Genomic DNA, 25,899 nt, shown 5'->3' on the forward strand with positions numbered 1-25,899 from the left:
CCCTGACCTTGCTGCAGAACCAATCATCTGCCACCTTGGGTTTGCTGTAGTTCACAGACACCCGCTGCCCATGCAGGGTAAAGCAATGCTGCAAAGAGACAAGATGCAGGGAAGCAAACATCGTTTAATACACGAAGTGGCAACGTGGCTCAGGCAGGCTTGGCCAAGCGATGGAGAGAGGCCTGGTGTAACTGGAGCACCTGCGTAAAGCCGGAACTCCAACTTCGCGCAGAGGGGTAGGCCTGAACAAGTTTTTTGTTTTTTATTGGTTTGGTACGAGGCCAAAGCGGAGATCAGAGATTGAAACATGGAGGAGACCGAGGGAACGTTGCTGCCTTGAAACCCAATATCAAAACCCATCTAACCATAGTCATAACACAGGTAGGTCTATGGCTTAAGGTGTTAAAAGGAATGAAATAAGTCCAGATTCCAAGGTTGAAATGTTTTCAGTAGGGTGAGAGTGACAGGAATTTTAACAATGAGGCATCATCTAGTGCAGGTAGATTTGAGTATGGACTAGAATGAATCAGGTAGTGAGAAAGAGGCAAAATAAATTGCTCTTAATGAACATCTGCACTTTGGCTGCCACATAAAGAATGGCACTTAGAAAGTAATAAAGATAAAATAAAAACATGGCTTGCTGGGAATTCTTATGAAGTTAGCGAAATGGGGCAACGATTATTCACAATTACCCAAATTTGTTTGATTATTATTGTTTTTGTACAAGTGCATCACAAGTTGATAGTCGCAAAATTGCGCCAAATGTGCTCGACGACCTCAAAGGGTATGCGTTACTTTGACCTCTCGAGGGTAAACCATAGGTATGCATTAAACAGGCAGAACGAGCAGATGAGGTGTGCAGTGAAAACCTAGCAGCATGGGGGGTAGACTAAGTATTTGCGCTTTCGGGCGGCAAATTCACAGTTCAAAGCAACCTGATTGGCTTCCATCCATCTGGTAGCGTCCTGCAAGTGTAAAAACTCCAGGAAGGCGAACCCACGGCTCTGACCTAGAGGTGGCATTCAGATATAGACGGAGCGGTGTTAGTTAGAGCACCGACATCATTATGCTAAGCACCAATCGTTTTGAAAAAAAAAAACCAAACACTTCCACAGGTACAGAAAACACCCCCACGGGTGACCTGCATGGATACATACGAGTGAACTGAACACTGAGGTAATCTTGTGAAGACTACTCATTTAAAGGGAACAGCTAAACTCCAAACAGGCCCCGCTTTGCCCTCTATCACACGGTGCAAGCATCAGCATGAGTCCCAAGCGATGCGACTTCCAGGCACCGATGATGGCCAAATTTCAAACCACTCCAATGCGGCACTTTCGAAATAACGTATTCCGCCCCAGAATGCTCGGCGTGCATACGCAAAAACCCCAGGAAATGTCGGCGTTCTGAGCATCATAAAGTATATGACATGACGGAGATAAGTATTGTTACCTAAAATGGTTCACAAAGCTTCTGAAATAAGCTGAAATGTTTGGAAAAACATTGAGAGAAAGGGCTTTGATAACTTTCTCAGCTTGCTGAATGGTAAATCTGCTCGTACTGAAACTCCTTACTCACAAGGCCCAAGTGAACAAGCATTTGCTTCACAAACCCCAAACTGGTCGCTACCAATATGGATTAGGTGTTTCTGAACAAATCATGGACTATTTATCTGGATTAGGTGTTTCTGAACAAATCATGGACTATTTATCTGGATTAGGTGTTTCTGAACAAATCATGGACTACTTATCTGGATTAGGTGTTTCTGAACAAATCATGGACTATTTATATGGATTAGGCGTTTCTGAACAAATCATGGACTATTTATCTGGATTAGGTGTTTCTGAACAAATCATGGACTATTTATCTGGATTAGGTGTTTCCGAACAAATCATGGACTATTTATATGGATTAGGTGTTTCTGAACAAATCATGGACTACTTATCTGGATTAGGTGTTTCTGAACAAATCATGGACTATTTATATGGATTAGGCGTTTCTGAACAAATCATGGACTATTTATCTGGATTAGGTGTTTCTGAACAAATCATGGACTATTTATATGGATTAGGTGTTTCCAAACAAATCATGGACTATTTATATGGATTAGGTGTTTCTGAACAAATCGTGGACTATTTATATGGATTAGGTGTTTCTGAACAAATCATGGACTATTTATATGGATTAGGTGTTTCTGAACAAATCATGGACTGATCTGGATTAGGTGTTTCTGAACAAATCATGGACTATTTATATGGATTAGGTGTTTCCAAACAAATCATGGACTATTTATCTGGATTAGGTGTTTCTGAACAAATCATGGACTATTTATCTGGATTAGGTGTTTCTGAACAAATCATGGACTATTTATCTGGATTAGGTGTTTCTGAACAAATCATGGACTATTTATATGGATTAGGTGTTTCTGAACAAATCGTGGACTATTTATATGGATTAGGTGTTTCTGAACAAATCATGGACTGATCTGGATTAGGTGTTTCTGAACAAATCATGGACTATTTATATGGATTAGGTGTTTCCAAACAAATCATGGACTATTTATATGGATTAGGTGTTTCTGAACAAATCATGGACTATTTATATGGATTAGGTGTTTCTGAACAAATCATGGACTATTTATCTGGATTAGGTGTTTCCAAACAAATCATGGACTATTTATCTGGATTAGGTGTTTCCAAACAAATCATGGACTATTTATCTGGATTTGGTGTTTCTGAACAAATCATGGACTATTTATCTGGATTAGGTGTTTCCAAACAAATCATTGACTATTTATCTGGATTTGGTGTTTCCGAACAAATCATGGACTATTTATCTGGATTAGGTGTTTCCGAACAAATCATGGACTATTTATCTGGATTAGGTGTTTCTGAACAAATCATGGACTATTTATCTGGATTAGGTGTTTCTGAACACCAATTGGAAGGACACATAGGGGGCTTGTGCATGCACAAGGAAAGTTTAAAATAACGATATTTACTTCTTTATTTTTTTTGTATACAAGATCGAGGCTCGTGTAAGAACTAAAAAATATAAATCATGTTGGGAGGGGGACTTGTAACGGCTATTGTAGATATTATATATATATATAGATATATATATATATATAAAAACTGTGAGAAATAGCAGAAACTCCACAATGTGAGCAGAGTGCCTCATTTGCATTAAAAACTAATCGCAAGAAATTAAATAAGTAGTGGACGTAGCTTCAAGACAATCGATGTTTTATTTTCTCACAAGCTTTCGGGGACACACGGACACACACACACGGACACACACACGGACACACACACGGACACACACACGGACACACACACGGACACACACACACACACACACACACACACACACACACACACACACACACACACACACACACACACACACACACACCTATTCGTGGTTGATAAAATGCGACCGGTTTCTCTATTCGCGGAAAAGTGTCCCGCAGGTTAGCGGGTTTATTTTTATTTTTTTCAATTCGGGGCCGTGTCCCACTAATTCGCGGTTTTCCGGGGGGCAAAAAATTTTTCACGAACCACTAGCTTGCCACATTTATAAGCCCCATCTTTCACGAGCCATGCATAAAGCAGCTGGACGTACGCAAAAAAACATCTTCTACGAGCCGCGAACATGGCCTGCTCTTGCATTCGCTGCCGTGTGTTTCGCGGTTTCATGGCTTTTGCGGGATATCCCGTCATCAACATTGAACAGCTTCACGTGATATCCCGTCATTAACACTGTGAACAGCTTCACGTCATATCCCACCGCCATTCACAGGTAAACAATGTTTCGCGGCATATCCCACAAGCTGCATAACACGTCATCCCTGCGAGTTACTCAACAGAAGGAAAACACTGCACAGTATCTATTAGCGCAATCAGCCATCTCCCTTTTCCCCCATTGAAACAATGGCACAGCATGCATTCATGGATTATCGTCGACATTCTCGGGATTTTGCCTCGTCATCTGCGGATTTTCATGGTACCGGAACCAATCCCCCCTTTTTCCATTGAAGCAATGCCCCCCCCCCCCCCTATTTGCAGCATTTCCCAGGAACGTATCCCCGGTGAACAGTGGGGTCCGACGTGTGTGCGTGCGTGTGCGTGTGTGTAGACGTTTGCATTTGTTGCTAAAAGTTGAAGCGTCCACTTGCGTTTTTTTACACACTTACTCACTCTTATCCACGGATACTTCTTGTATTTCCTGTATTTCCACAAGTCCCACTCTTTCATTCAGGAAGAAAACAATTATGGTTAACCATGTTGAAATTGCCACTCTTTGGTGTAAATCCTGAAAATTATGTTGAAAAGACGATTTGAATCACGGATTTCACGCTAGAAACGGCAAGTTAAAAGTGCACAGTAAGCAGAAACGAGTCGCAGTAAACAAAAGTCTTTGTTTAGTATCCGTACGTCATTTCGAAAGTGCCGTATTCTCAGAAACCTCCCTCGCCTCCCGCCCCCTTTTTGGTGTATCCCCATAATATTCAATCAGGGACTGAAAAAAAAAAAGACTTGTGGTGCTGAAAAGAAACCACATGCAGATTGCAAGCTGCACAAAGGAGACACAGTAAGCAGTCACCGGTAAGCACGTTTCTGATAAGCCTCACGTCTTTCACAGACATGTCAACCATGATAGCTTGACTTGGCTGATTTCCACCGTTACTCCAATGGGTCATCTTTTGAAATGACTTGAGGGCTGAGCAAGTAATCGTGGCCCGGAGATGTAGACAATAAGAAAATATATACACAAACAAGCTGGAGAAAAGCTCAGCAGGCTTGACTCACCTCAACGTTACTCACAAAATCCCAACATATCCGAAGCCGTCAACTACAGTTAAAGTACAAGTAACGAATGATGTCTGATGTCATTTACGATCGTTAACAAGGTTGTACATCGGAAAAGTAAATGCCGCATTCCCATTCCACTGGCAATGCAAGGATCTTACGACATGCAAAACCCTGCACAACGAAGGAGATGCAACCGAGGCTGAACTCACCGGTAAGCACATTTCTGATAAGCCTCACGTCTTTCACAGACATGTCAAACATTCGGACAGCTTCCTCGATCTGAAACATAAAGACCAATTATTGGTGCTTGCAAAAGTTGCCGAACCAATTATGAAGAGCTGTATATTGGTAGATATACGGTAATTGAAGACAACACAAGAACAAACCGAGCACTCAAGTGAACTATGAGGAGGTCGATGAACAGGAATGAATGAATGAATGAACAAATTAATCAACAAACACAAACCAGACAAAAACAATATAAACAATGGTGTACCGCACATTCTTTACATGAAGTTTGTGTTATTATGTATCACAGGAGATTCAACAACGAGCCCACCTTGTCCACCCCTCCAAACCACATCCCAATTTAAAGAAAACATGAACAACAACTTGCTTCTCGTTCTGACGCAGTCAAGGGCAGGCCCCGCATTACGACGACAGTACTGGGCCTCTCTTCGGAACGGCTGCTGCGATAGTCTTGCTCTCTGTATTCACCATCAGCATGGTACCCTGGGTAATCGTAAGGGTCCACGTCTCGATCCTACGAAAGAAGAAATCAATTTAAGGATCTCAAACACCGTGCAGCACACAGCACATTACCTGATAAGTTGTTATCTAAACTAATGCAAAGCATCAAGAGCGAGAGCAAACATTATATAAATAAAATAAAAGATCTGCATTTTTAAATCTGCTGACCCCTGATAATAATTAATTTAACTCATCATCATCGTCATCATGTCTACGGTCCACTGTATGGATCTACAGGGGTAGAAGAAACTAGAGCAATGCTACTGTGTCGCCAATATGCCTCCGCATCGTCCCACAACTGGTAGATGCCCTCGTTCATTGTCCTAAAAATAAACAAGTTCGATTTAAATCCCTTCAACTGTTTTCACGTATCACATTTTTACCAGACAGGACAGGTTTTACATCGATCGGTGAAGCGGTTTCAGAGAAGGGATTTTTTTTTAAATGCCACTTTTCAAGCTAATATGGCTGCCAAACCACGTGACCTATGACATAAAAAATGTAAACTCTCCATATGTATGGGTAGGGGATCATGCTGGTGAAGTTTCGTGCTGAGCAGATAAAGTTTGTTTTTCTATCCAAGATGGCTTCAAAACCACGTGAACTACGATGTCATAATTTTCAAACAGTATGCAGCAATGGTGTTAGATGACATTTGTAAAGTTTCACATCGATAGGGTAAGCGGTCTCTGAAATATAATTATTTAATATTTTTCTCGTCAATCCAATACGACACCATGTGACCCATGAGGTTTTTGTGATCAACTTTTAATCGCCATGCCTAATCCATGACACAAGTAAAGTTTCAAATCGATCGATTTGGTGGTTTGGGAGATGTTTTTTTAGGGTTTTAGGTTAAATCCAATATGGCTGCCAAACCATGTGACCTATATAAAAATAAAAATAAATAACCACCTTTAGAGGCCATTTTTCCCCGCAAAGCGGGGGTTGGCCTTTTTCGGGAACCGTGGTTGTTGTTGTTTTTTGTCCCCTTTTTGAAGCAATGTTTTACGGCCGGATGCCCTTCCTGACGCCAACCCTTTTTTCCGCCTTTAACGACAAACAGGGAATTACCAGTGAACTGGTACTCAATTAGCCGACCTCGGAAGGATGACAGGCTGAGTCAACCCCCCCTGGCGTTAATTCAGCGATCGACCGGGATTCGAACCCAGGATCCTAGGATCCTAAGCCGGCACCCTAGCCGCGAGCCCAACACCAGGGTTTGGGAGATGTTTTTTTAGGGTTTTAGGTTAAATCCAATATGGCTGCCAAACCATGTGACCTATGATGTCATAAATTTAATATCTCAATATTATGATATGGGTCATAGATAATGTGCATGCAATTTCAGATTTTTAGGATAAGGCATTTGATCAAAACATTTATGGCGGATATACCACTTCACTTATGATGTCAGCATTATCATGCTTTTGTTCCCCATTGGGAGTACTTGACAATGTGCCAAGTTTAAAAAAAATTCAATCAGCGGTTTCTGAGAAATAATTTTTTAATGAGTTTAATCCAAGATGGTTGCCATACCACATGACCTATGACGACGTCAAAATTATCATAAAAACATTCTGCATGGGTGTTGATCCTACCCACAACATTTTGTCTCAATCGGAAATGTGGTTACCGAGAAAAACGAAGTTTAGCCCGTACGGATGGACAACCCTAAAACATAATTCCTCCTGCCATCTTCGGGGGCGAAAGCATAAAAATTACAATTGACCGGCTACATTCCATTTTTGTAGTCAGAGCACCACCGTAGGGTTATCGCCACATGCAACTGTTCTTAGTGTTTCATGAGCAAATAATCAACAAAAAGAACTCAAACTTAAATCGCCAGTGGTCAAGAGCTTAAACACTACACTTTGATCATCCTCACACAAAATCAAACTTGCACAATCTTACTACAATTCACCAAATGTCCGCCCATCCGTTCGAAGGTACTGCAAAAACGGCTCAACCGATCGCAACGATATTTTGGGTGGGTATTCCTGGGACCCCTGGGAGTAAAATAGGCTATATTGTTTTTCCAATTTTTCCAAACACAATGGAATTATATAATAGCGTAAGGACTCGACTTTGTTATCCCTTTTACGCCGCACCCAGTGACCCGATGGCCACGGCACGAATGGATTTACGATCTACGAACCGCGCTCTTTGTTTATCACGTACAGCCATACTCGGAAAATCTGAATTAGCCGACGTTGGGGCCCAAAAGCATCCGATTAACTGCCGATACGATGCCATGTTATTGGCGTCTGCTGGGTGAAGGCGAAGCAAGCCGTCCGCTGAGTGGACAATCCTGAGCATGCATTTGTGCCGGTGTCGTCGATTGCGGTGTACGCCAACCTCATCAGGTGGGTTTACCATAATTTCTAAACATTCCGTAAACTGGGTATCTATTTGCCTGCTCCTGTCTTCTCCCACGGCCAGTTATGTGGCATGTTCAAGAGCACGGTCGTTCAAAGATGTGTATATCAAGGTTGATAATACGAGTACGCAAGGAGTCGTCAGAGGCTTGACTATTACCCCAAACATTGTTTATCCATCTACGTTTTAAAATAATTTCAACCTCTGATACTGCGTTCATTGTATTATATTCCTACTTCTCTGCCTTGACATTGACGCTTACCAATGCGCCAGTATGGGGCTAATTCCAGTCGATTTACTAATCCGTTCATTTTTTAAAGGTCTATGGTTCTACTGCTGTTCCTTTCCATTGACACATACCACTGCGCCAGTGCGGCCAGAGTGGTGCTATGCCGATTCCTATTACGAATCCATTCATTTTTCAAAAGTATATCGTAGCGTTGTCATTTAAGTAGATTGCAATAAATACGTTGTTCATATACGCACTCTTCATTCTCATCTTTCTTACAACTCTTACTCGGACAAGCAAATCCCGTATGCCATCCATAATGGTACACTCTATCCATACAACACATCCTCCCTTTCGTGGATGTTCCACGGGTTTCGGCTCGTGGAATAATATTTACCGATATGAACAGTGATGTGGCTTTTGTTTAATTCTACAAATACTGTTTATTCTACGTACCAGGAGAGTAGATCGACTCCTGACAAACTCTTCCTATATAAACGTGCGGCTCCGAAGTAACATTGCAGCGTGTGCAAAGCGACTGAGAAACAGGTGTAGCGGCCGCTTCCGTGTTACAGATTCGGCGCGCACTCGTCACACATAAACGTGCGACTGAGAAAGACGTGCAGCGGCCGCTTCTGTTTTGCAGATTCAATCTTTTTTTCAAAATGGCCGCCATGTACTGTTTAGATTTTGATGATTTGCGTGTAATATGATTCAACGGATGTTTATATGAATCGTTTAAAATAAAAAAAAAGCCTTCAATTTCTGATATTTTGCCTTTTCATTTGGGCCTCCAAATTGAATCCCCGCCGATAGGGTGAGTACCTTTAGAGGCCATTTTCCCCGCAAAGCGGGGGTTGGCCTTTTTTGGGGACCGTGGTTGTTGTTGCCGTTGTTAGTTATTACAAACATGCCAAAAGCAAAACTTTTGAAAACCGAAAAAGAGAGCAACGTACGTCGTAGTGCCCTCGGTAGTCCCGGGAATCACGGTAGTCGCGGCGGCAGTGATTAGATCGATAATCCATATCCTTGTAGTCGTGGTCTCTGTCACGATCGCGGTCTCTATCTCTGTCGCGGTCCCTCACGCGGTCCCGTTCTCGTGATCTGTCTCGATACCGCCGGTCCCTGTAATCATCTCGGTCATCCCTGCGGGAAACTGCAACAGGGCACGTCCTTGCTGGAGAAAGCAAATTACACAAATCAATACAAGCACCAGATCAGTATATTTTCTCTTTCCATTCACAAAGCAGACTATAACACTTCTTTTCCCCAGAACCGATAAACAAAGTTAACCAAATTCAGAACTAAATTACTGCTAAACTGTAGGTTTGTGTTCTGTGCAGTGTTCAAACTATAACATGCAACTGAAATCAAGGGGTTCTCGATTGGAGATCGATGGACAGAGTGAACCAATTGCATAACCCTGCTTTGAGCTTCGCGTGCGGGTTAATAAGAATACACAACGATGCTTACAAATTAAACCTAATCATAACTAGAGAGGTTCCAGGGAACCTGAACTCAACTGGTCTATATCAATATGGTTAGAATATGCATAATAGAACCACAAACTACAGTGGTACCTCGGCTTACGAGTGCCCCAACGTACGAGTTTTTCGGGATACGAGCCGTCGCTCGGGCGGTTTGTTGCTTTGGGATACGAGCCGAGATCCGATGTACGAGCTCAAAAAATTTATTTTTTTGAATTTTCCGGTTGTGGCTTCCGGTTCCGGTCACGCGGTTATCTTGCCGTGAAAGCATCTCTGCTTGGATATAAAACACGCAATCGTCGAAATACATGAGCGAGGAATCTCCTTGCTCCAGCCGGTGACGTCATCGGCGGGGATCCCCGCCTCCAGAGTGGCTGGTCACGTGACCGCCAAAGCGTGTCGCGCGTGCGGGTATGAGCTACACCTGTGGATCACGTGACCACGGAAGCACGCCTCGCTTGAGAGGCATGGCTTTCGGTTTGCGTTTTGCTTTATAAGGCGCGATAAATGGGCTTTTGAGTGTTAGCGGTTCATGGCGTTGACGGTTCATGGCGGTTCATGGCGGTTGACGGTTCATGACGGTTCATGACGGTTCATGGCGTTGACGGTCAAAAACCCATTACATCAATTTTACCAGGCACTGTACAGTAAGTACAGTGGACACCAAATGCACGGTGGAAGGCTAGAAGTAGAAGATCGTCCAAGACAAGTGAGAATAAGCCATACTTTGGAGGAGATGACGTCATTCGCTGGTCCGATAACCAAAGATGTGGTATAAAAAACCAGGTGAGCTAACAATGCAGCAATGAAGGAATTCGGCCAAGGCACCGGCACACAACGACCTACCTACATCGAAAGACTCAATGCCAATGGTGACAGAAGCCAAGACGGCCGGCTTAAACACCGCCGAAAGACCACGGTGTACCAACTTACGATGCAGAACATCTTGCACTTAATATGATGACAACAGGTGCCATCCTCTGACGTACCATTACAGGTACAGGTACAGTACACGTGAGCACAGAGCAAAAGTTCACTGAAACCGAGATTAAGAAAAAAGAAAAAACACCTCGTGGTCCGTGCTCGATATCCGAGTTTCAATCTTTTCAAACACATGATGCTCTCGGTCACGGTATCTCCTGCGAGCTGCTTCTCCTTCAACCACACAAACAACAACTTCTCCATATCTTCATGAATAGAGGTCCGGAGCTTTGAAATAATCGTAACGCCCTTGGCTGGCGTTATAGCCTTTATGGACTCCTTCTGCTTCAAAATCGTACATATCGTAGAAGGAGTACGATCGTACTGCCTCGCCAAGTCGACAACACGCACACCTCACCTGGCATGCTCTTCTCCTCTGCTTAATAAAACCAGTTTATTTCTTTACATTCTCTTGTATTATGTACAGTATATACGAGGTCGTGCTTGTTTATACATTATTTGTTATTTATAAAGTACATTTTTGTTATTTAAAAGCACCTAACAAAAAAAATTGGTGTTTTTTTTTTGAGGCTGGAACGGATTAATAGCATTTCAATGCATTTGAATGGGAAAATTTGCTTTGACTTACGAGCGATTTGGCTTACGAGCTCCGTCACGGAACGGATTAAACTCGTAAGCCGAGGTACCACTGTATATAGTTTATATGTGCTAACCATATATGACAAAAATTGATTTTTCAATATGGCCGCCCTGCCGCGCCCATTTTTGGGCGTGCAACGCCCAAATACAATCCCAAACTAGTTTATGTCTTAAAGATGCTGCATAACAAGTTTCATCAAAATTTGTGACTTTTAGAGCGTAGACGTCGAATTGTTTACAGACGACAGACAAACAACAGACGACGGACGACGGACACTGGGTGTCGACAAAAACTCAGCTGGACATAGTCCAGTTGAGTTAAAAATAAGAAACCTAAGAGGAAACCATCACAGTGATCGAGCAGCTTCAACGTCAAATTTCAAAACAAACCAGAACTGCCACTTCAGAATTGCTGGCAGTGATGACCGTTTCCTCCGCCTTCCCGCTTTCATACAACCTCACTTTCATCGGACACGCTTTGATACAACCCCGCTTTCATCGGGCACGCTTTAATACAACCCCGCTTTAATACAACCCCGCTTTGATATAACCTTGCTTGCATACAACCCCACTTTCATCATAATTAAACTTACACCGAAACGTCACATTGCTGGAGAATATAAAATGTAGTTTCTTCTTCTTCTTCTTCTTCGCACAATAACAACATCTACCTTCCCAACCATACAACCAATCATGTTGAAATTTTAAACACTTGTTCCACTTGACGACATCTACATTAGATTAACGTTTCACCTTGATCAATCAAGTGGTTCAAGAGAATTTTTATTTTATTTAATATTTCCCTTCAGTTATTTATGGCTGCCATACTGAACAACCCATAAAGATGAAGTTTTACAAACGTATTCCACTTGACGCCTTCTATATGACTTTACAGTTTCACGTCGATCAATGAAGCGGTTCAAGAGAGACAATATTTTAAAGATTTTCGTTCAATATTTATCTATCGCTGCCAAACCACGTGACCGATCGCAAATTCCAAAAGGTCATTTTAGCACTCAGACATGTGGAACATGTGTGTAAAGTTTCCACTCTATATGATCAAAAGTGAGGGAGGAGGTAGGTTTTAAAAGTTTCTGCTTCAAAAATTGATAACCCCAAACCATGTGACATACGATGTCATCACCCAGGAATTTTTTGTTCATCATGGGTATGCGGTCATGCATGCAAAGCTTGGCCTGAATCTGTTCAGCTATTTCGGAGTAAGGATTTTTGGTGGGTTTTAAGGCTTTTCTCTTAAAATGTAGCGGCCGAACCACGTGACCCATGACGTCACTATTTTATTTGCATAAATTTATCCCAAGATGATGCTCAAGAAATTTCATCCTGATCGGATCATCATTCACATGGGTTATGCTCCATGGAGAGTTCTTTACAATGAGAAATGTCTCAATTTTTTTCTGTGCAGCGCTTTTTTAAATATAGAGGTGTAAAGTTTTTCCAAGATGGCGCCTGTACCACTCGCCCTGCGATGTCATAATTACCATTAAAAGATTCTGTCGGTGGAGGCGCTCCTATAGTGAAACTTTGCTGTCAATCAGTTCAACTATTGCAGAGAAAATGATTTTTAAAGGAAATAAATCTGAAAATTGGCAGTGGCATAATCAGTTAGATGGCCTGAGAAGAAAAAAAAATGTTGCGTTTCTTCGTCTTCCAACAATAACGACTTCTGGCTTCCAGACCGTACAACCAATCATGTTGTATTTTAAACACTTGTTCCTCTTGATGACAGCTACATTACATTAAAGTTTCAAGTCGATAAATGCAGCGGTTCAAGAGATAGAATATTTTAAAGATTTTCATTTAATTACACTGGTCAACAGCCAAATTGGTTCGGACTTATTTTCAACCGTTTCTAACTAATTTGGTGCCCACGAATCCGAATCTGACCTTAAAATTTCGCTATCACATAACTTTGACGTAGATCATAAGTGTGGAAAAAAAATCTTGAGCATGCGAATTTCTTGATTAAGTCTGAATAAGTCTATTTATTGCCACAAAAAAGAATATTAACTTTAAGTTTTTATTTACATCACATTAAAAAATGTAAATCTCCAAAAATAATATGAACTTCATAAAATATCACTAAAAATAATATGAACTTTAAGTTTTTATTTAAATCACATTAAAAGTGCTTCTGAACTTTACTTTTGCGTTTGTAGGAGCAATAACTTTCACACTGTAAAGTCCAACAGTAGTTGCCCATCATGTTTGGATTGAATCGAGTTCGATGATGGCAATTTCCTGGTGAAACCTTTCTCCATGTTCATCACTGACATCGCCAAGATTTTGTGGAAAGAAGTCCAGATGAGAATGGAGGAAATGTATCTTGAGTGACATTCGAGCACCGAGCGTCTGGTAACTCTTCAACATCTTGTCCACAAGCTCTTCATAATTTGGTGCTCGAAAATTTCCAAGGTAATTGTTAGCAAGAGCCACAAAGCTATCCCAAGCAACGCTTCCCAGCTCAGATAGTCTCGTTACAAAGTCCTGATTAGTGAGTATAAGACGAATTTGAGGACCATTGAAAACACCCACCTTTACTTTGGCCTCAGATACAATGCCTTGGAACTTCATTAGCAAGTAGTGGAAGCCAGCACCATGTTGATCCATGGCCTTCACAAAGTTCTTCATCAAACCAAGTTTCAAATGAAGTGGTGCTAAGAATACCTTCTCAGGGTCAACAAGAGGTTTGTGAATTTCAAATGAAGTGGTATTCCTATGGTATACTGGTTCTCAAAAACTGGATGTGCTAGTGAAAATTGGATATCGTAATCGAAACCTACAGGTTCATGTTGGATTGTTGGTTAGAATCACCTGAAAATATACGAGAACCATAAAACTTTTAAAATTTTGTTGACCAGTGTTATTTATTGCTGCCAAACCATGTGACTTATCAAAACTTCCCAAGTAACGTTTTAACCTCCCGACATGGGTAACATGTGTAAAGTTTCCACTCGATATCTTCAAAAATAAGGGAGAAGATAGGTTTTAAAATTTATGCTTGAAAATGTCAACTCCAAAACCGTGATGTATGAAGTCATCACCCCGGAACTTTTTGTTTGTCATGGGTATGTGATTATGCATGCGAAGTTTGGCCTCGATCTGTTCAGCCGTTGCGGAGAAAAGGGGGGTTATGGTCTTTCACGAAAAACAATATGGCGGCCGAACCAAGTGACGTATGATGTCGAAGTTTTTGGATCCTGATTTTTTTTTCACTTAGGTCATGTAAAAAAACAAAAAACAAAAAAAACATTCGTACCATCAAGGGTTCTATTTGTCGAATTCTAACCTCGTAATGTTAGCACTTTTAATATCCTAAATAAACATTTTTTGGTCCCATTGCAGAGTTTTTTTTTAAATGAGCCATGACTCAATGTTTTCCATTGAGCTGTTTCGGAGATGTAGAGGGGCAAAGTGGAAGGTTTTTTTTGCCCCCAAGATGGCACCTATCTATACCACGTAACATACGACGTCATAATTAGCAGTAAAAATTCTGCATGTCTAGCCAATCACTTGGTGAAAAGTTCATGTCAATCCGAGCAACACCCCCGTTTCTACCCCCATTAAAACACCCAATCACTTGGTGAAAAGTTCACGTCAATCCGAGCAACACCCCCGTTTCTACCCCCATTAAAACACCCCAAATCCGCCTCTTTCAATCCCTACCTTCTTTCCTGAAATTCCTAGTAGTATTCATTTGCTTTACACCACGTACCCCTCCCTCCTCCCCAGCCCTCCCCCTTCCACAGATCTACCGACGTCCCAGTTCTCTACCGTTGTTGTGCTTGTGTGCTTCCCTCTCTCCCCCTCTTATCTGCCGCTCCCTTGATTGTGTGTTTATGTGTCTGTGCATGTTTTCATGTTCAATGTGTTAGCTCTTACACGAGCCAAGATTCTGTATACAAAAAAATGTATATATAAACAGACAGTTGCTGAGAACATTCGTTTTAAAGTTTTCGGACATGAAAAACAGGGGCAGAAGAATAATAAAAATTCAGCACAGAAACAAAAGGTTTTCCGCTACATTGTATGTAGAGGAAACCGAATTAAATAATGAATTTGACAAATTATGGTGAAAAAAAATGAATAAATATTAATAAAAACCGAGTAGAGCAGAATATAAACAGATAAACTACTGGGTGTTTCTAACACTTTCAAGGGGGAGTGGAGGGTAAACTTGGCACAATGTTCAAGATCCGTTGGAGTGAAGACTACGTACTGTAAGCACTGTAGCGACCACCTCGATCACCCCTGTAACTGTGCGGCGAGTCGTCCCCAGAACTGTAGTGATCATCACGACGATAGGCGTCCCGGTCGTACTCGGGGTCAAACCTGCTTATCCGAGTCCTCCTGTACATCCTTGAACAGCAGAAGAAAAAAAAAAGACAAAAAGGTCGTATGTGAACAACGAATGGTGTGCAACATTTGTGTCATAATGTTATGCGCCATCGGTAGATTTGCTCTATCGACCATCAAGGGTTAGATATCGATCGATACTTCCTACAAACAATCCTGAACATTTCTCCCTCCCCTCCTGATGCAAAACGATCAATGGCGCTGCGCTATCCAGCGACGATACGCATCCATTGATGGCGCAGAACTATGCCTGCGCCGTCTACGATCTGTCGATATGCGCGATCGGTAGATCTGTGCCAACAATAGTACAACATCTAACACTGCACACAATAATTTACCCTCTCACAGCAGGCATACATCCATCTCTATATATAAAGGAGGAGTGTGTGTGTGTGTCTGTCTGGATGTCCGCTTATAACTCAAGAACTACACATCGGTGAAAAGTTTTAGACACAGATTCGGAATCAGCATAAAATCCCGGTGGTTTTAGGCTACGTTTTATTTTAATATCGACCGGTAGATTTGCTCGGTCAACCTAACAACTGGGTTTTAAAAAACCGCGCCAGCTGCAATTCCATGGTGTAGTTTGTGGCGGCGTATTGGATGCGGCGTAATTGCAGAAAGTATGGATGGACTGAAGGAAAAGATGAACAAGTGGAAGGAATGTATGGAGACAAAAGGTCTGAAGGTGAATATCGGAAAGACAAAGGTGATGGCAAGTGGTAAAGCATGTGGTGAGGTGGAAAGAACTGGGAAGTGGCCGTGTGCTGTGTGCAGGAAGGGTGTCGGAGTGAACTCCATTCAATGTACAATGTGTGCTGAGTGGGTTCATCAAAAATGTAGTGGTCTGAGAGGGTCATTTACCAGTGTGGCAGCTACATTCAAATGTAAGGTGTGCGCAGAGGGAGCTGCAGATGGAGGAAATGTTGAGTTGGATCTTGGAGACGGCGTGAAGCTGGAAGGTGTGAAAACATTTTGCTACCTCGGAGACATGCTGAATGGAGAAGGTGGATCAGACTCGACAACGGTTGCTCGAGTGAGATGTGCATGGAAGAAGTTTCGGGAACTGAGTGGCGTGCTGATGAGGAGGAGAGTGTCGCTGAAGCTGAAGGGAAAGGTGTATGCTGCATGTGTGAGAAGTGTTATGATTTATGGGAGCGAGACATGGGTCATGAATGTAGAGCAGCAACGAAGGCTGGAAAGGGTGGAAATGCGAATGGTTCGGTGGATGTGCGGAGTATCGTTGAGAGAGAGGAAGACAAATGATGAATTGCGAAAGATGATGGGAATATTGCCTGTGATTGATGCTGTGAAGAGGAACAGGTTGAGATGGTTTGGTCATGTATTGAGGAAGGATGAAAGTGACTGGTTGAGAAGAGTGATGGAAGTTAATGTAGAAGGAAGTAGAGGACGGGGAAGACCGAGAAAGACTTGGCTAAAGATGGTGGAAGAAGAAATGCGGGCAAGGGGGTTAACAAGGAGAGATGCAGAAAATAGGGCAAAATGGAGAAGATTGTCATGGGGACCGCAAGGCTAACCCCCGCTCTAGCAGGGAAAATGGCCTTAAAATGCATGTTGTTGTTGTTGTTGTAGTTTGTGGCGGCGCTAGACGTTCGGGGTGTATTGCAATGGTTTGTCGGGTTTGGCTGTGGGTCCAGAATAGCTCCCATTTCCTTATGTTCTTCCACTTTTATTTTGATTCTTCTGTTACAACACCTTCCTTATCTACCTTATATCCCCCCGACGAGGCCTCTACATAATTTCATGCGGCAGAATTTCGTGCATTTTGAGTGAAAGAAGTGAGACGAAGTTGTAGGAGGAAGAAGAGGCGCGGTAACTGTGGAGGCCACGATCGTGAGTGGAAATGGCGGGAATTGCGTTTGTATCGCAAAGTAAAGGATCTGCATTCATTTCTGAACTTGCATTGGTGGATTGTTATACATCTGCATTATTTTTCATAAAAAAACTATGTTGAACTTGAAGGCTCCAAGCACGGACTATATATATAGCCCTCATTGAGGTAAAAATAAAAAGCCTGCTATCGCTTGCCAAGCTAGCCGTTCCCCCCTCCCCCTCCCATCCCTCCCCCCTCTCCCTCCACTCCCCCCCTCCCCTCCTCCTCCCCCTCCCCTCCTCCTCCCCCTCCCATCCCTCACCCTCCACTTCTCCCCCTCTTCTCCACCTCTCCCCTCCTCCCTTCCTTCCCCCCATGCCCCTCCCTCCCCCTCCCCCCTCCCCCCATGCCCCTCCCTTTCCTCCCTACGCTTCTCCCCCTCCTCCCCTTCCCATCCCTCCCTCTCCCCCTCCCATCCCTCTCCCCCCCCTTCCCCTCCCCTCCCCTCCCCCCACCCCTTCCCCTCCCTCCCACCCCTTCCCCTCCCTCCCACCCCTTCCCCTCCCTTCCCCCCACCCCTTTTCCCCTCGCCCTACCTCCCTCCCCCTCCCCCCTCCCTTCCCCCCATGCCCCTCCCTTTCCCCCTACCTCCTCCCCTCCCCCTCCCCCCTCCCCTTCTCCCCTCCCCTCCTCCCCCTCATCTCCCCTCCCCCCTCTTCTCCCCTCCCCACCCTCTCCTCCCCTCCCGTTCCCCTCCCCTCCCCTTCCCCCTCCCGGCAATGCCGGGTACTTCCCATGGCCAGCTATACGTGGGCTGCTCGAGGGTTGGAAAACCAAGCAATCTTTATGTCTTGGCACCAAGTAAGAAAACCAGAAATATTGTATACCAAGAGGTTTTGAGAAATTGACAATTGACAAAACGTCATGTAGGAAATGTACTGTGATATTGCTCTAAAATAGACATGTTATTTTCATCATATATTTGTCTTATTCTTATTCAACCCGGGCGAAGCCGGGTACCTCAGCTAGTTAGTACATAACAGAGGAGGGGGAAGGAAGCTGAAAATAAATTGTTTGGTTGAGGGGTGGGAAGTGCAAATATTATCTGATAAACAAAAAATTACCAGAAAATACCACCCAGATATCACATCTCACTTGAACATTTGCTACATACCCAAAGATATATTATATGGAGTAACAATATATCCCATCCAAGATATACAATACAACGTGCATGGTCTAGCGAAATTATAGGATGACATCCCTTCTCCCCATAGTTCTTGCAATATTTTTTGCCTGTGGCTTTTTTCTTTTCTTTTCTTTTTTTAAATACAGAGTCGAGGCTCTTGAAAGAGCTAAAACGATCAATGAACTGATTACGCAACCACATTTAGAAAAGAAAAAAAAACACATTTAGAGGCCATTTTTCCCCGTAAAGCGGGGGTTGGCCTTTTTCTGGCACCGTGGTTGTTGTTGTTTTTTTTGGTCCCCTTTTTGAAGCAATGTTTTACGGCCGGATGATGCCCTTCCTGCCGCCAACCCTGTTTGTCGCCTTTTACGACAAACAGGGAATTACCAGTGAACTGGTACTCAATTAGCCGACCTCGGAAGGATGACAGGCTGAGTCAACCCCCCTGGCGTTAATTCAGCGATCGACCGGGATTCGAACCCAGGATCCTAGGATCCTAAGCTGGCACCCTAACCGCTAAGCCAACACCACGCAACACAGTCCAATAATCATCCCTTTCCCCGGTTAACCACTGGGCAGCATGAACTCAATCCCCCCAGTCCAGTAGGATGAAATAGACGATATTCTTGTTCCAGGGGATCACACTCTGCAAGAGCTTCTGCTCCCAGGGGCAGAACATACATTGATGAATCGTCCTGCCTGTGGAACACCGGGATGGCAGTTTATAACAGGGTCGAGATTCTAACCTAGGCCAGACCCAGGTGAGTGTGCGTACCTCGAGGCCATCCCGCCTCCACGGGTTTAAAACATTCATGTATTCAGTCTGTAATGCATCAAAAATGTCGTTTTTGAAAATCGACGGCTGATCGTGATACAGTAACAATAATACAAAAGTTGATAAACTCGTATAGATATCTCGGTGCAGTTTGCTATTTACTCACATCTTAAATTTTTCATCAATACCCTTATTCTCCCCATTGTTGAATTGTCCATGTGCATAGTCTCATCCCCCAGATGTGTGCGGCTCATCACTACCTCATTTGACACCCATGCTCATCTACAATCTCTTCTACACTCGTCAATTCTTTCACGTTCCATTAATCTCGGGGCCATTATTACTCGTTCTTGCGTTATTCTTCTTGTACATGTCCCCAATTGTCCTTTCCATTCCCTTTGGTAATCACCAAATATTCTCCTTTTATCATTTACCTCCTTCACGATCTGTATAAAATATGAAATCTGCAAAAATGAGCTACTGCAATCTGCAATCTGTCACTGTATATTAAAGAATGCAGAATTCAGAAAAAAGCCGGTTTGCATACATTCTGGTTGTCAGTTTTGTTACCATAACATTATTTTGCTGAAGTACATCAACCTACCACACCTCCTTCCTCTTTCACACACACCCTCTTTGGCCTTCGATGATGCTGCAAATCAAACTGACAGCTCGGTTTGACATTTCCAAAGTGAGAGTGTCTGAGTGCCAAAAACAGGAGAAGCTTACTTTTCTCACCTGTGGAATCACTGTTCACTGTCTGTTCAGTCCCATTCATCCATGGTTTCAAGAGGATTATTCACCACCACCTCTTCTATCCCCAAATTACCCCATTCCCAAGTACCTGCACTTATTTTTTTTAGGTTATAGGGATTTTCCCATCTCCCTCATCTCTTTTCATTTGTAAGTTGTCGGTTGGTTTGTTCCTTTTCTGTTTCATCCACACTCACACCTTCCTCCTCGTGCTGGGTATCATTCAGCTTATGTGCAGCGTGTTCACTCCCATGTGTCCTCACCCTCCACTTGATCTCACTCTTTCTACCCTTCTGTTGGTGTTCCCCCCTTTCATCAATACAAAAATAAACTAGAACGGCACTCAGTAGAAAGCAAACCTCAACCTGGTTGGCCATATCACTCAATGGTGAAGAATCGCTTTTTAAAATACTAGCTGGATCCGGATCTTCACCAAAATTGAATAGATTCTTCCTCGTCACGCGCACACAACCTGTCCAACAAGTTTCGTCCAAATCCGTCCACAAATTTTAGAGATATCCTGCTATGTCTGTATCGTTTTTGGCCCTATCTCCCAATGGTGAAGAATTACTTTAAAAATTCTAGTAGCCGGATCCAGATCCTCACCAAAATGTAATCATTTCGTCGGTGTCACATACGCTACATCTCTGCCAAATTTCGTCCGAATCCGTCCACAGCTTTGAGACATTTGGTTCACAAACGGACAAATGGACAGACAGGGGTGAAAACATAACCTCCATCCATCCACCCTTGATGGTGGAGGTAACAAGAAAGATCAATCAGAGATTGCAGACCCTCGCCAGGACGTGTTTCTAGTGGTTTTTAAAGCGTTTGTGTTAAAACAAATATGGCGGCAGAACCACGTGACCGATAACGTCATCTTTTTTCATTCTTTTTTCCTCCTCCAATTTATCCCGAGATGACGCTCCAGAAATTTCATCCCGATCGGATAAAGTTTTGTATTTGTCGAATTATGACATCATGATATCATCATTAACATGTTATTCCCCATGGAGAGTTCTTTACAATGAGCCAGGTCTCAATTTCTTTTCTATGCAGCGCTTTCGGAGATAGAGGTGCAAAGTCTTGTGGTTTTTCCAAGATGGCACCTGTACGTGTACCACGTGACCTATGACGTCATAATTCTTTAAAAAAATTTATGCAGGTGGCGGTGCACCTATGGTGGAAAATTTCATGTCAATCAGACCAATGGTTGCAGAGAAAATCATATTTATTCTGTGCGGACAATCAAACACATAAACAAACGGACTCAAATGCAATAATACCCTCTCCTCTGGCGAGGGTGAAAACATCTTAAATACACAACTTTTACAAACACTCAAACCAACAACCATCCCATAACTTTATGCAAAATAAAAAACAAACTGCAAAAGGTTGGAACTTAAATAAAAAGTCCCATCAGTAAGCGATAAAAATAAAAAATAATAAAAACCACCGCCTCACGTCATCTACCCTCCCTAAATGCGATTGTTTCCATCCCCATTAACCCTAACCTCTCACTTGCAGGTCATCATATCTCTGCTCATTCCTTCCCTAGCTTGGTCTTAACTATAGCTCGCCCCACCGTCGGTACGAGGACGTTTTACCCTCTGTCATGTCACTTTTCGACCGGGGTTCGAAATTTGTGGAATAATGTACTAGACCGCATGGCTAGTGGTCCAACATACTGTTGCGGTTTTGAGAACCCACACAGGTAACATCATTAAAGGTTAAAGGTTGCACCCCATAGTTAGGTCACATGCAACACGTAGGTCACCTTAGGACGTTAGGAATTTCATACTATGTGTTTAGGATAAGGCCATTTACAATAGTTGCATCTGCGTTGTGTAAAACAAATAAGAGAAGGCCCCGTCCATTTTGCAACCTCCCTCCAACCGACTCCATTGCGCCTATCCTGTCTGCACCCCATTGCCCCTCGCAGTTTGTTACGCTTTGGCTGCCAGCAGCATTTGCTGCTCTTGCTCGCTTAAACCAGCCAAAAGGCCATGAGGTAAGGCCCGAAAAGGGGGCGGAGCGCAAGGGTGGGGGTGTGGCCACGTCAAGCAGCCATCAAGGGCGGAGATGGTAAGACCCCATCAATCAACCAGGGATCGCGTGAGATCGCCTGACAGGGTGTGGCTAGAGATTCGAGAGAGTTCGCTGGGCGTGGCAATAAAACCCTTCGCGCGAGGCCCCCACCTCAGTTATGAGGCAGGCGCTCGAGTCGTGAGCTCAAGTTATGAGCCGGGGTCCTCTGCTGAATGAGTTTGAGGAGAGACGCGCTGTGGCAAGCATTTGGAAAGGATTGATTGCGCTTTACAAAGGGCTGGCGAAGGACTGCAGCGTTGTGAAGGACTTGTGAGGCGAGCCAAGCCTTGGCATTCGGGCAGAAGGACGTTGGTGGAAGGCGCTTCGGTAACACCGTTTGGGGGAGCGGCGCATTGTACATAGCGATACCGGGAGCGCGTATAAAGGCGCCGGTACAACTATAACGTACGCAATATAATCGCCACTTACCGATCCCCCGATATATAATTGTCCGCCTCGCGCCTACGCCACTTGGAGAGCTGCCTGCCGTCTTCCATCGCCTGCACGGTACGAGTCGGGGACCGGACGAGCTGTGGACGCCGTCTTTGGACCCTCAACCCGACCATCTACATCCCAGTGTGAGTCTGAGAGTGAGTCTGAGTGCGAACGGGCCCGTGTCCAGGGAATAAGTATAAGACTGTGTAAGGCTGCCCTGTGTATCTGCTTCTTCCTCTTCATTGTACATTGCTCTTTCTCTTCCTCTTCTTCCTGTGTAAATAGTTAATAAACCAATCTGTTCTTCTTGTCTTTCCTGATTCAACCGTCTTAGTGCTTTCTCCATTGGGTAAGCGTGGCACGATCATAACCGCTCCAATCGGGTTAGTTCCTGATAACGGCCCGAATCGCGGCTCGCTTCGCTCGGCGTGTCCACCAACGCCGTGGTTCGGGTGGGGTTATTTCCTTGCTTCACGGCCGGTGTTAGTTCTTAGGTAATAGGACTAATTCGACCAACAACCCTATTTAACACCGACCGGAAGGAACGTGATAGCCCCGGATCGCATTGGCTATTAAAAAAGACAAGGGGATTAATCCCCGCTTGATAAGGGGGAGGCCGACATTGGAGATCCGCAACAATACTTTCTACGGGTCTACTCAAAAACACGTGCAAACGTAAATGTTAATAAGCCAAGCCTATTCACACGTCTCACCTGGAGGAACAACCAATCGTAGCTCACCTTATCAATCAAGCCCAGGTACCATAAGGAGTATAAATCATCAATACTCGTCCTTTATAATTAATCAAACGTGAAACACTTTTCCGTTATTTTATCATATTACTATGCAGATGATCGCTCACATAGAATTGCGGTTGGAGTACAAACGAGGAACACACAAGACCCAGTCGTGGAGATTCCTAATAAAGAGGTAGTGAGTGCGTTCGTGTGCATTCCGGTTTGCTCCGAAACTGCTGAACGTAGAAAGTAGTTGATACCGCATTGCTAAGCTGGAAAAGGATAGGTTGGTGAAATTTGGCTTAGGCTCCCCCACACCCACTTTGGAAGTGGACAGCATGGGTGAAAGACTTCAGTCCTTGTAGCAAAGAAGAAGAGGGCAATGACACTGAACATGCATAATCACCTGCCTGCACCTCCTTTTCTTTGGAAGACACCTATACCACTACCTGAACAGAAATACCGACAATCTACATAGAAAAAGCAATCTTCAACTTACCCATTCATTTCACACGCTTCGTTTCTTGAACCATGTTATGTAAACTCTTCTTCCTCTTGGAAGGCTAATCCAACTGAAGGCAATCTCAGTTCCTTTCACAAAGCTCGGAACAAGTGTGTCTCTACCCTCAGGAGTGCCAGGAAGCACTATCTCTCCACACTCGAGAATGAACTCTCAAACCTGTCTCCCTCCTCCAAATCCTGGTGGCGTCTGGTCAAATATGTTTCTGGTGTTTGTTCCCCCTCCATCCCATCCCTTACCTCAAATGGATACACAGCTGACACCACACGCGAAAAAGCTGAATGCCTTAACTCTGTGTTTGCCTCAAATTATTGTGTCCCAAACCCATCTCTCTCTGTACCCACCTTACCCAGTCGAACCCAACTGCTCCTGGACTCTGTGTCCTTCTCTCCTGACAAGGTGGAGAAGTTTTTGTCAAACCTCGACTCTGATTCTGCAACTGGACCAGATGGCATCAGCCCACGGGTCCTAAAATCCTGCTCTGCCGCTCTATCTCGCCCTCTCTGTATTCTCTTCACCCTCTCTTTTGCTCAAAGTCATCTGCCATCGGCTTGGAAATCAGCCAACATTACCGCTTTACACAAGAAAGGTGCAAAAACAGATCCTTGCAACGACACACCAATCAGCCTGCTCCCAATAATCAGCTAGGTCATGGAATCCATCATTGCTTCGGATATCAAATCCTTCCTCTTCTCCAATGGCTTGATCTCTGATCATCAATTAGGATTCAGACCAGGTCATTCTACTCTGGACATGCTGCTTCTGCTGTCTCAACAATGGATGGAGGTCCTCAATGACAAACAGGAAATCAGAGCTCTCACTTGACATATCACGTGCCTTTGATACGGTCTGGCACCAAGCTCTGCTCTCCAAACTCTCCTTCTATGGTATCCATGGAAAACTCCACACATGGCTTGCGGACTTCCTCTCTGGTCGTAGTCAACGTGTGGCCCTGAATGGATTTCTCTCATCTCCCCTTCCTGTTCAGGCTGGAGTTCCGCAAGGCAGTGTTCTGGGCCCTGTGCTTTTTCTTGTCTTCATCAATGATCTCTCCGACTTTCTGGAAAATCCTCTATCTCTTTGCTGATGACTCCACTATCTGCCGCTCCATACCTCATCCCTCAGATTGACAGTCTGCAGCCTCCTCACTCTCTGCAGACCTGGACAAAATCACAGACTGGTCAAACAAGTGGAACATGTCTTTCAATCCTGACAAATCTCACACTCTCACTATGTCTCTCCAAAAACACCATCCGGACAGCACTCCAATCTACTTTCTCAACAATCCTCTCCAAGAAGTTCTGTCACTCAAGTTTTTGGGTCTCACTATCTGCCATGATCTTTCCTGGGAAAACCACATTTCCAAGCTGGCCTCCAAAGCCAGTCGCTGACTGGGCATCCTCCGTCGTGCGAAGTCCTTCCTTGGCACACCTGAGCTCCTCACCACATACAAGGCTTTCATCCGCAGCTAAATGGAGTACTGCTCTCCCCTCTGGGCTGATGCTCCTGCCTCTCACCTAACTCGGCTTCACGCTGTTGAAACCAAAGCTTTCAGAATCATTGGAATCTCCCGCAATGAAGCTAACTCCGAGGGCCTTTCACTCACTCACCACAGGCAGGTTGGTGGTCTTTCTGTCTTCTACAGACTCCTCTCCAGCCTAGCTCCCCCAGCTCTGTCCCCCCAAATATTCCTACAGGTTGCACAAGAACTGCCAGTAACCCTCTTCTGGTTAAATTGCCAAAATCAAGACTCTCTGCTGATCTTCACTTTCATTCCTCTTTTCTCCTGCCTCTGTAACAAACTCCCCCACTCTCTTCAATCCCACTCCTCCCTCCAGGTCTTTGAAACAGCTGTTCACCACCATCTCTTATCTTCCCCCATCCAAAACCTTGATATTTTCTACCCCCGTTAATTCCCCCCAGATCCACTTTTTTGAAATACCAACTTCTT

The 25,899-nt window shown here is 43.9% G+C and overlaps 2 protein-coding genes across 9 annotated transcripts in view; one reads left to right on the forward strand and one right to left on the reverse strand.

The window, feature by feature from the left end:
* Positions 1-25,899, reverse strand: part of LOC137415451 (RNA-binding protein 10) — a 44,198-nt gene that overhangs the window by 13,539 nt on the left and 4,760 nt on the right. For 4 of the 8 annotated variants that reach the window (XR_013621851.1, XR_010982083.2, XM_068101040.2 and 1 more), the window contains exons 3-8: positions 15,481-15,620; positions 9,129-9,349; positions 5,431-5,577; positions 5,024-5,093; positions 936-1,009; positions 8-88 (exon numbers count right to left, since the gene is read on the reverse strand). Coding sequence is in view for 5 of the 8 variants with exons in the window: in XM_068101040.2 (XP_067957141.1) it covers positions 8-88; positions 936-1,009; positions 5,024-5,093; positions 5,431-5,577; positions 9,129-9,349; positions 15,481-15,620 (733 nt within the window). In the remaining 3 variants the exon portion in view is untranslated. Of the gene's footprint in view, positions 1-7; positions 89-935; positions 1,010-4,605; positions 4,839-5,023; positions 5,094-5,430; positions 5,578-9,128; positions 9,350-15,480; positions 15,621-25,899 lie in introns of those variants that run through there. The other 4 variants (XR_013621852.1, XM_068101048.2, XM_078770191.1 and 1 more) reach the window with 2 other exon arrangements.
* LOC144889902 (uncharacterized) lies at positions 1,003-2,991 on the forward strand. Its single transcript, XM_078771113.1, has 3 exons — positions 1,003-2,188; positions 2,225-2,380; positions 2,495-2,991. The coding sequence occupies exons 1-3, from the start codon at positions 1,543-1,545 to the stop codon at positions 2,989-2,991; spliced, it is 1,299 nt and encodes a 432-aa protein (XP_078627239.1). The 5' UTR covers positions 1,003-1,542.

The sequence above is a fragment of the Myxine glutinosa genome, chromosome 1 (genome assembly GCF_964187855.1).
Source record: "Myxine glutinosa chromosome 1, kmMyxGlut1.1, whole genome shotgun sequence".
Classification (NCBI taxonomy): domain Eukaryota; kingdom Metazoa; phylum Chordata; class Myxini; order Myxiniformes; family Myxinidae; genus Myxine; species Myxine glutinosa.